Source organism: Bacillus rossius, chromosome 1 (genome assembly GCF_032445375.1).
Source record: "Bacillus rossius redtenbacheri isolate Brsri chromosome 1, Brsri_v3, whole genome shotgun sequence".
NCBI lineage: Eukaryota > Metazoa > Arthropoda > Insecta > Phasmatodea > Bacillidae > Bacillus > Bacillus rossius.
In genome coordinates this window covers 159,071,223-159,083,038 of record NC_086330.1, presented here as the reverse complement: position 1 = coordinate 159,083,038, position 11,816 = coordinate 159,071,223, and the positions used below count along the sequence as shown (strand labels likewise).

The following is an 11,816-nucleotide window of genomic DNA, read 5'->3' as shown; positions in this document are numbered from 1 at the left end:
TGGACAGGCGCGAGGTAAGGGGCGGACCACTGTTGAGCCTATCTCCAGTTTGGAGTGCGAACTGCGGAACTGGCTTGACAAACATTAAACGACTTCAGAATAAACATTTTTATGCGCCAGTTATTTGTGATCGGACATTTCTTAGTACAATCATTAATTATTAATGTAAATATTAGTTATCAATAAAACTTTAATAAAACGTATTTGGCAATCCCTTAAGAAGCCAGTTCTCTCCCACATAGGTCGTAACAATATAGACGTGAAAATGGTTTGTGTTGGATAAATTTCTGACTGGGACTTAGCAAGCAGTTTGTCAGAGGACGAATATTCTGTGTAAGCATTGCTTACACTTTGAAAATATTGTACATGTTTGCTGAACCTAGTACATTCTGAAGTGGTTTGTTTCAATGATACACACTTGAATGGCGAACATAATAACTCTCATACCACGTCTGTCTATTCTATTCCGCCTCTCTTCAATCTTTGTAACTGCTGGTCACCCGTCTCTCTCTAACCGCACCACAGACTGGAGGTAGCCTGCTCGCCTTCTTGCCCTGTGCGACAGTACGGCCCCCTCTGTAAGCACGTAGTCTCTTGAATACAAGCAGCAGTATTGGCCAGACAGTCACCCCCACTCTCGAGTGTGCGTGCCAGAGGGAGGGTGAGGTCCGCTCAGCTGGGCTCCTAGTTACCATCCGCCTGCATGTTAACCCAGCTGTACACGCTGTAAGCAGACTGTTCCTTGCTAGTGGTCGGTATCGGCCTACTGGAAATTTGAGACGACCAAGACAGGTGGAACTCCCTTGCGCATAGAAGGTTGGAAGGAGAAACATTATCCTCCACACCGAGCTTAGCGCATCGTTGGCTGGACAACAGTGTTTTTTTTTATAATGTACAGCAATATCATTAGAAATGTGTTTAAGTACAAGATATAATAAATATATTCATTGCTAACAATGGTTTAAAAAAAAACAGTATGTTCATGTAAATTTAGAAATGGCATGTTCAGCTCAATTCTTGAATGTATAGTAGTTTGCTAACACTGTGTATGTTAGTAGTAAGTTTGTAATTATTTAGTAATTTATGTAAGAACGGTTTGATTCATTGTTTCCACATGCACTCAACCCATGCAGTTTGTTAGGAGGTTTTTTTTATAAAGAGGTTTACTACATCGAGGTTTTACTGTCCTAAAGCTAACTGTAATGAAGAAATTAAAGTGGCTCGAAATGGAAGACTAAATAATTATGACCCTCGTGTGACTGACGATGTGTGTTGAATAACTCCAAGGCTGATTTGGATTTCCAGCTATCACCGCGGGTGGATTCCAGTTATACGGCCGGAGTGCACTTGGCTACTAAGTGAATCTGCGATGGCACACCATTGTCGTTCAGCAGTATGGAGACCATGAGAGGCAGGGGCAAGGGGGGGACACATACCCGGGGCCCATGCACCTGTAGGAGCCCCAGTTGAGTTTTCAGATTTTGTTTAAATATAATTTTTATGGAACTATACAAGTAATACAATGTGCACAGGTCAATATTAGCGTTATAGCCACAGTAATGTTTACAGTCTTTAGATTTATTTTTATTGTGGGATTTGAAAAGAAGTACATTAAATACTACGGTCGATGATCCTGTATGGAAGTGGACCCAGGAAAAAGATTTTCCTCAAGTGAAAACCCCCTGCAACCGGGAATCAAACCCAGGTCGTTTGGCTCACCAACTGGAAGCTACATCACAGCCCACAAGTCTGACTACATGCACAATTCTCAAATCTTTATAGCTTTTAACATTTCTACAAGTTCGCATGTTAGATTGTTTTTAACACCAGCCATGTACATACTTGGCCCGGATAGTGGCTACTAGTCGCGAATCCTTGAACGTGGCATGCTGCGGAATGTCTATGGCCACTTCGAACTTGGGGAGCACGTATTCAGCGACTTGGAACGCCTTCTCGAAAGTCTGGTCTAATACGGTCACGGTTATCTTCCAGTCCCCCATCACGGGAACCTGCGACAGTTGCAGCTCCCCCGAGAAGACGCCCTTCATCGTCACCGCGCGGCTCCACTGCTTCACGCGGTTGCCTTTCCCATCCTGCAAAGCACAAACTTTACTTTAAGACTAATAATGAAAGTACTATCATTAAATTTGAATTGCCTTATTGAAATTTTAAAAAATATACTTACATACATACAAACAAGAAACACTTTAAAATGTGGGGATTTGAAATGGTGAAATTTGACTGTGAACTTCATCTTTTGTCTAACATTATATATGCTATGAATAAAAACAAATAGGATAGCAACATACACTTATGTGGTGAGAATTGACTAACTTTTGTTGCATGAAGCTAAATAAAAAAATATGATTATCCTGCCAAAAATTACTACATATAACCATTTATTTACAACTTGTTTGAATTTAGATGGCTTAAACATATATAACTAGTTCAGTAATACAGTATTGTTAAATTTCCTCCTACTTAATTCTAACGTAACACAGCACCAGTCTGACATTTAAGTCATACCCTAATTATTATAATATAAAAATTAAGACTAGTGTAACTTTACATTGTTTTTTGCGTAACTAATAATATAATGGCTAAACAGGAAAAGTTTATACACCAACATACCCACACTATAAACTGCATAACCAGCCAGAAGATCCTTTTAAAGATTGTATAGTGCAGCAACACTTTGGTAGTAACTCAGTGCAGTCCTAGTCCGGTCATATGAGCAGGACACACACAAGGTCACAGAATACCCCGTGAGACAGGAGTTCGACATTCCTGATCTGGCCTACGGCCAAGAAATGTAAAATTTCAAAATCTGTGACATAATTTTCCGTGCAGATGCCTTCTACTTCTCTGTCACTGAGCTGGACTTTGTTTTGTCAAGGTTGGCACCACAAATTTCGGTAGTAAGAATCAGTACAAGGCGAGGACGGGACGGCTGTGTTTAGTGCTCGATGGAAGGTATCAACTGAAGATAGCAGGTGAGAATACATTTCCGACTGTCTACCATGTGCAGTCTTTTACTGCCTGGTCCACACATTAACTACCCAACAAGGTATTCTATTTCTATAGAATTAATAACAAAAAAACAATTAATGCAAGTAAATGAAATCACACGAACCTGATTATAAACATATTGCATTCCATTGCGAATTTTACATTTCATGATAAATATACTTATATGACACTTTTTTTTTATCGGGAAGCCTAATCCCCTTACTTTCAATCTTTATTACTTTTGTAACACTTACCTTTCCTCATAACTTTATAGCAAAGAGCTCGGTATTGCTACAACACCCACTTCTACTAAGAATTTTGTAATACAAAAACTTTGGCGCCACTTTGTACTCACAGTAATGATGACATCCAGTGCTCCCGTGACAGCTGGTCTAAGATGCGTGTCCAAAACAATGGCTCGAAACTGGACCTTGTGTCCTGGCTTGTATATCGCCTTGTCGGTCTGGATGAACACCGAGTAGCTCTTGTGGACGTAATCCAGGACCGTAGAGTTCTCAAACTCAACACCTATCTCTCCTCGGGCTTTCAAGCTATACGAGCCTGAACCCAGATCACCAATCTATATTATTAAAAAAAAAAAAAAAAATCCCGTTACTGGCTATTACTTGCGGTAACAAATAATTAAAATAACATATAATACAAACACATATTTCATATATTTTATCACGTAGTAACAATATTGTAATTTCTTTAAAGACTACCTATCTAGCTTTTTAGTTTATGGCTATAATATTTCTTAATTTTGAATACAAGGTATGAAATCACAACTTCATATTAGATGTGTAGTGGCCAACTTGAACTTTCATAGTTGAGTGTGTCTATATTTGTCTTTACTGTCTTTAATTTCATGATCGTGAAGAGCCACAGATATGCACACAAACACTAACAAAATATAAACTATTTGTATTTACATAAAAGACATGATAACGCTAGCAGACTGTTGATTTTGCAGTTTGTACTGTATTTCTGAGGCACAATAAAATGGATTCTTATTTTAAGTTTTTTCTGAATTGATATAAAATACATAAAAACACTCAGGGCCATTAAAAAAAATGGTCATGGGGAAGGGTGGAGAGGGGGGGGGGGGGTGCAATGATCACAAGGTCCGCAACCAAAAGGAAAACCGTTTAGTTTTGATTTTTTTTAATGCAAGGGTTTACCCTGATTGAACAAAATTTTAAGTCTATTGCTAATAGTATTCACTGTAAACTTACAAGTTATGCACTATGCGCACATAACGTTTACGTTTATGACCCCGGTGATATTTACTGAACTGTGGGGAATAAAAAATGTACACATTAAGTAATGCGGAGGAGCCCGAAGAAAAAAGGTTGCCCCTGGTCCTTAGTTTTTCTCAAAGAACTTGCGAACATTTCAAAAAAACATCAGACTCCATAGTGGCTCTAATATTTCCTGCGGACAAGAACTTCTACTTTTTTAAAAACCAAATTGTAAGCCATGTGTTAGTACGTTAGGCGTGCTACAAGCAACCACTCTGCAGCACACACACGCTACTTGCCTCCAGCTTGACTATGCGGGTGGTGTAGGGCTCGACAGACACCGTGTCCTTGACGGTAAACATCCCGCCAGCGTCCTGCCGACCGCCCACCTCCACGGTCACCCTGGTCGGCTGCGACACGCCCTGCGTCGTTATCGCCGCGTGGTACTCCGTGTTCGGCCGCAGCACCTTCGGAGCAACTACCGTGTAGAAGCTGGAACAAGCGGGCAGCATTCACGTGAGACCACGGTGTGATCCAAAACATTACATTCATACTTCATACTGAGCACAATATTCTTGATACAAATTCTGCATTAACAATGCCAAAAAAGTAAAGCATACAACACCACCACACAAATTTGTAATAAGACTCCTACATATTGGCAGAATACTTTTTTAATACTTTGACGACGTTAGGGCCGTTCCCGTGGTTCGGAGTCGCTGCCCAGCTGCTCCGGTAGAGAGGGTACGTGCCACGTGGCAAGGGAACTACCCTAACTTAGGTGGAATAAAAGAGTTTTGACGTTAAGGTGTGTTTAATGCACACGTCACACTGTACATGGGCTGTCACGGCTCCCCTCTGTGACAGTCCATCAGGGCGAGGCCCGGCTCCACGCACCTTGAGCGCGACACGACACTACCAGTGACCTGACTGGCGGTGACACGACAGTGACGCGACTGACAGTGGCGTGGATGACGGTGACGTGACTGGCAGTGACGCGATTGACGATGACAGGAAAGACTGACGTAACTGCCGACGCGAACGACGGTGACGTGACTCCCGGTGACGTGATTGACGGTGACGTAACTGACGACGCGAACGACTGACGGTGACGTGACCTTCGCGACCGCGCTCTCTCATGCCACTTCGGCGACTGACTCCACCCACGCTCCGCGACGTCTCAGCGGCCTCCCCCCTTGCCGCGTGCACATGAATCTCCCCTCTTTCCTTCGTGTGCGAGTGCGTGGAGCCACATGGTCACAGGCGGGGAGACGCGACTCAGTCGCCCGGGAAACACATTTTATCCGTTTTGAACTCAACACAATATCAACACAACAAGACAAATAGATATTCACACCCTTACATAATTACATAAACAAAACCTGTTACACTTTTGCGCACGGGCGCCGGCGCACACGCAAGCCTGAAGCAGCGACGGGCAATAATGGCCTCAGCGAGCCGGAGGAGCACTTGGGACGACGTCAAATGCTCCCCCCTCCCCGAGGTCATTTTGCCCGCTGATGCTACGATCACACGCACTTCACCATTAACACTCGGCACTCGGGCGTTCATATTGGCATCCCATGGGCGGAAGTAGGAGTAACCTGCTGGGTGAGTACCCATGGCCAATAGTCTAGCAGGTAGGAGGGAGGCCTGCGCTGACGAGTGGAATGGCGGGCTATTTCCGGAACCTGGGGATTCGGTGCAGTGTCTGGGTGCATAGGTGGGGATCTGTCCCCTTCCTTCACCTCATCAAGGAGTTCAATGATGACCCCTTCCTCGGGACCACAGGGCCCTTCAGGTGGATAACCTATGTGGTGGTGGTACCCATCCCCGTTTAACCCTTCCATTACTTCCTCGGGGAATACTATTTTAGGGATGGTGTCAATGGTTGGTAACTCAGGGTCCTCTTCATCAGGGATTGGAGTAAGGGATGTGTTAAAGACGGAGTTTTGGGCATCCCTGGAGTCCAGCCTGTCAGCAAGCTCATCCAGGTGGTCCATGGTGAAACCGTTGGGCTCATACCCATATGCTTGTTGGGTGGGCGTAGCTTCTCGGGAAAATACTGGAGCTTTGGGATTTAAAGAATTCTCGCAACCTGCTGGGTTGGTATTGCCAGTGACCATTTCGTCACCGAAGTTCGTCGGCACCAAAGGTGAGTCCGATCTCCTTCCTTCCCTACTGCAGTGGTTTCTTCCAGGGTCGGTGTCTAGGGGCATCGGGTCAGAATTGGCACAATGGCCTCCTCGTGGTGTCTCTGGTTGTTCCCTGGGGCAGTCCTGGTCTGTAAAACTATCTGCGGCTCCTACGGTTGATGGCTGCTGCGGCATCGGGACCGTGGCTAGCCGCAAGGCATCACGGTGTATTTTGGCCATTCGGCCATTCGGCTGCCGCACCAGGTAAGTGGTCATCCCCAAGCGAGCCACCACCTCCCTGGGCTCGGACCACTTGGGCGCGAGGCCCGCGCAAAACCCACGGCCCTTGGCTGACAGATGCTGGAGCCTTACATGCACAAACTGTCCTGGAATGATCTGCGGGGGTGGATTTAGGGACTGGGGTGTTCGATGATCCAAAAACTGGGCCTGATGCCTGCGTGCCCCAGCCCGTAGGTCCTCTACCGGGAAAGGTTCTTCTGTGTGAATGACGCCCAGTTCGGCTGGCAATGCTAAGTTGTGACCATGGAGCAGCTCAGCTGGAGAATATCCCGTTACCTCGTTCGTGCGCCGGCGGAGGCAGTACAAGAGGGTGGGGAGGTGAATGTCCCACTTAGTGTGGTCCTCATCAAGGCGGATACGGAGCTGGGTCTTAATGTCTTGGTTGCGGCGTTCAGTGGGATTTGATCTGGGATGATAGGTAGGGGTGGTGTGATGATGGACCCCCCACCGCCCACATGCCTTCCGCCAGCTGTGACCCGTAAATTGGACTCCATTATCCGTGAGCAGCACTCTCGGATACCCATACCGTGGGAACACCTCTCGGTCCAGTAGGGCGATGATTGTTCCCGCCTTGACATTGGCGACAGCAAACGCCTCGGTCCATCGCGTAAACACATCAGTGACTACAATGATGAACCGCTTTCCCCGGGAGGTGCGTGGGTAGGGGCCCATAATGTCAAGAGCCACCTCGTGGAATGGGTGGTCAGGGCGTCGGGGAACCTGTTGCTCCACGCCATCAGGTCGACGCGCCTTACACTGTTGGCAGCGTTGGCACTCACGCACGAACTGCTTAACGTCGGCCGTGACCTCCGGCCAGTGGAACGTCCTGCGGATTTCTCGCAGGGTCTGTTCAGCCCCAGGGTGCCCCGCCAGCTCATGACTGTGGAAGAACAGTAGGATGGCTGGCTGTGCAGCAGGGGGTGCATGAATACTCCAGCGGCTTCCTCTGCGAGCACCACGGGTCTGAAGCATGCCATCGAGACTACGCTGATAGGGAAATGCTTGGTCGCCACACTCGGCCAGTCGGGCTCGTGTTTGTGGGTCGTCCGGCTGGGCGTCACGCACGTGAGTCACCAGCTCTGCCATGGTAGCGAATTGGATGGCCGGCTCTGGTGTGCTGGGCCCAGGCAGCATGTACAGTAAGGCATCGTCGGGGCCGGGTCCGAATAGTTGGTAATCGGAACCGGGGGTAGGAGGTTGTCCCACCCCTGGTCATCGTAGACTATGGTTCTGGGGTCCGGGTGCCGGGAAAGCTCGTCAGCGAGCTCATTTTCCCGGCCGGGTACATGTTCCACCGTGAAGTGGAAGCTTTGGAGGAGAAGGGCCCACCGGGTAAACTTTGACTTGCCCTCCTGCACGGAATCCAGCCATTTGAGGCACTGGCTGTCCGTGCGGAGAATGAAGGGGCGCCCCTCGAGGTAGTGTCGGTATCTTTTTAGTGCCCACACCACAGCGAGGCACTCTTGCTCATTGACATGGTATCGTCTTTCCGCTGGGCCAAACTTGGCACTCGCGTACTCGACGATACGTCTCTGGCCTTGGCCGTCCAGCTGGTACAGCACCACCCCCATGCCTTCCTGGCTGGCATCGGTCTGCACGAACAGTGGTTCGTCCGGCACCAGCCGCGACAGGGTGTGGCAGTTGCGGAGCTGTTGTTTTACCTCGCCCAGGGCCTGGTCGGCGGCCTGGGTCCACCGGAATTTGTGCTTAGGTGAAAGCAGGTCGGTCATTGGCGCGGTAATCGAGGCGAAGTGGGGAACAAATGACCTCAACCAATTCAACAGCCCCATGAGTTTCTGGAGCTGCTTCCGTGTCTTGGGTGCCTGCTTGCCCTCAATAATGGACAGCTGTTTGGGCAGCGGGCGGCATCCCTCTGCGTCCACAATATGGCCCAGAAACTCGATCTCCTCCGCCCCAATGTGGCACTTCCTCGGGGCGCACGTCAGCCCGTGCCTGGCGAGCCGCTCAAACACCAAGGCCAGATGGTGTGCGTGTTCCTCCCACGAACATGACCAGATGATCACATCGTCCAGGTAGGCTTGGGCAAACTTGCCGATGTAGCCATCCAGGACACGGACCATCATGGTCTGGAAGGTCGCAGGAGCATCCATCAGGCCGAACGGCATCGCACAGAACTGGAAGCGCCTGCCGTCTGGGGCGGTAAAGGCTGTTTTGGGGCGGTCGGCGGGGCATACTGGCACTTGCCAGTACCCCGACTTGAGGTCAAGCTTTGAAAAGATGGTGGCTTTCCCCAAGCCAGCGAGGGCATCCGTGATGTTGATTAATGGTGGTGGTGCCGGAATGGTGAGGTGATTTATTGCTTTGAAATTTACGCAAAATCTCAGCGTTCCATCTTTCTTGGTGGCCATTACGATACGACTATTATAAGGTGAATTACTAGGTTCTATGACGCCACTCGCCAGCATCTCCTCGATTTGCGCCTGTATGGCATCCTGTTCACGGGGTCCGAACCCGAACACTTTCTGGAATGGAGGGGTATGGGGCACCAGGGGTATGCTATGCTCTGTAATTGTAGTCCTCTGTAACTGGTCCGCAGCTGCAAACACTTGCGAATGAGCCCTTATCACCTCATCGATGTCGGCGTGGTGCTCGGCTGGAACTCCGTGGGTCAGCTCATCCAAACCTACAACTGTGAGAGGTGGGGATGGAATAGGCCGGTGGATACCGTAGACAGTCCAACGGCCGCGGGTACCAAGGTGCAAGCGCCCGGCACGGACTTCGATTGTGGCATCGACCTGTGCAAGCCAGGGGGCTCCCAGGATAATCTCCTCTCGTAGCTCATGCAACACTATGGCGTCCGTTTGGCTAACATGGTCCCTTATGTGAATTTTTACCTGGGCGCGCCCAGACGTGGGCGCGCAAGCTCCCCTGGTGGCCAGCAGGACTGTCCCAGCCTCAGCTGTCACGTCAGCACCGGCGACGAGGTGAGCGGCAATATAGCTGTGGCTGGCGGCGGTGTCCACCAGCGCCTCCAGTTCCCGGCCGTCCACCCGGACAGGTATGCGCAGTAGACTGCCTTCCTCGGGACCCATGCGCCCGAGCCGGGACAGTGTATCCTCTAGCCCCGCATCTACTGTCGAGGCCCCCAGCGATGTAGGGCGAGCGGCAGAGCTCACCGAAGACTCGGGGCACGGCACATCGGGCCGGTGCGTACCGCCCCCGCCGACGTCAGGTGGGCGGGGCGGTAGCTCACTGGCGCCCTTAGCTGCTGGCGGGGACGCCGACGACATGGGGCGAGCGGCATAGCTCGCCGATGACTCGGGGCACGGCCCGTCGGGCCGGCGCGGACCGCCCCCGCCGACGTCAGGTGGGCGGGGCGGTAGCTCACTGGCGCCCGTAGTTGCTGGCGGGGACGCCGACGATGTGGGGCGAGCGGCATAGCTCGCCGAAGACTCGGGGCACGGCCCGTCGGGCCGGCGCGGACCGCCCCCGCCGACGTCAGGTGGGCGGGGCGGTAGCTCACTGGCGCCCGCAGCTGCTGGCGGGGACGCCGACGATGTGGGGCGAGCGGCATAGCTCGCCGAAGACTCGGGGCACGGCCCGTCGGGCCGGCGCGGACCGCCCCCGCCGACGTCAGGTGGGCGGGGCGGTAGCTCACTGGCGCCCGCAGCTGCTGGCGGGGACGCCGACAACATGGGGCGAGCGGCATAGCTCGCCGATGACTCGGGGCACGGCCCGTCGGGCCGGCGCGGACCGCCCCCGCCGACGTCAGGTGGGCGGGGCGGTAGCTCACTGGCGCCCGCAGCTGCTGGCGGGGACGCCGACGATGTGGGGCGAGCGGCATAGCTCGCCGAAGACTCGGGGCACGGCCCGTCGGGCCGGCGCGGACCGCCCCCGCCGACGTCAGGTGGGCGGGGCGGTAGCTCACTGGCGCCCGCAGCTGCTGGCGGGGACGCCGACGATGTGGGGCGAGCGGCATAGCTCGCCGAAGACTCGGGGCACGGCCCGTCGGGCCGGCGCGGACCGCCCCCGCCGACGTCAGGTGGGCGGGGCGGTAGCTCACTGGCGCCCGCAGCTGCTGGCGGGGACGCCGACGACATGGGGCGAGCGGCATAGCTCGCCGATGACTCGGGGCACGGCCCGTCGGGCCGGCGCGGACCGCCCCCGCCGACGTCAGGTGGGCGGGGCGGTAGCTCACTGGCGCCCGCAGCTGCTGGCGGGGACGCCGACGATGTGGGGCGAGCGGCATAGCTCGCCGAAGACTCGGGGCACGGCCCGTCGGGCCGGCGCGGACCGCCCCCGCCGACGTCAGGTGGGCGGGGCGGTAGCTCACTGGCGCCCGCAGCTGCTGGCGGGGACGCCGTCGATGTGGGGCGAGCGGCATAGCTCGCCGAAGACTCGGGGCACGGCCCGTCGGACCGGCGCGGACCGCCCCCGCCGACGTCAGGTGGGCGGGGCGGTGTGGCTGGTTGGAGTTTCGGAGAGCGGGGCCCAGCTGTCTCATCGCCCTCACCTAGGCGTTTCCCGATGGTGTTGTGTCACCTCCGTTTCCCCCTTCTCCGGCGGCCTTGACGGGGCATTCACGGTGCCAGTGGTACATTTCTGTTGGACAGTACCTGCAGCGGGGAGGCCGCTCTTCGCGGGCTGTCGGGCCTCCGCGTCGCTCCCCTCGGTCGGCCTGCCGCCAGGTCAGCCTCGACTGGCCCTGTGGCTCAAGGTTGCGTCCCCGCGACCCCGGCGACTGGGCGGATCTGTCCGGCGGTGCTGGCGGGCCAGTGTACCGCACCATCGCTCCAGCATCTTCTGGTGACAGCACCGCCGGGGTGGGGTTGGGCCTCCACGGCATCATGGTCTCCGTTGCACTCTGTATGGCCTGGATGTCTCTCTCTGTTTCTCTCGCCATGGCTAGGAAATCGTCCACGCTTCTTCCCGCGGCGTTACGCATGAAAGGTCTTAATTCCGGTGACAGTAGCTCCACAATCACTGGCAGTATCTCGGCGACTGAGCCGCTTGTCGTCAGACGTCGGTGGAGGCGTAGCTTTTGATAAATAAAGCCTTCCACGCTTTCCCCGGCCCGCTGTGTTTGACAGTACAGCTGGTACCGACAGCTGGCACGGGAACGCGCGTCATCAAAACGGGATTCGAACCGGGTAACGAATTCGGTCCAAGA

The 11,816-nt window shown here is 52.9% G+C and overlaps 1 protein-coding gene across 2 annotated transcripts in view; it reads right to left on the bottom strand.

Moving 5' to 3' along the window:
- LOC134546349 (CD109 antigen-like) overlaps positions 1-11,816 on the bottom strand; it is a 211,467-nt gene that overhangs the window by 98,699 nt on the left and 100,952 nt on the right. For both annotated transcript variants that reach the window (XM_063389125.1, XM_063389124.1), the window contains exons 3-5: positions 4,550-4,742; positions 3,365-3,589; positions 1,843-2,093 (exon numbers count right to left, since the gene is read on the bottom strand). In XM_063389125.1, coding sequence (XP_063245195.1) covers positions 1,843-2,093; positions 3,365-3,589; positions 4,550-4,742 — 669 coding nt within the window. The remainder of the gene's footprint in view (positions 1-1,842; positions 2,094-3,364; positions 3,590-4,549; positions 4,743-11,816) is intronic.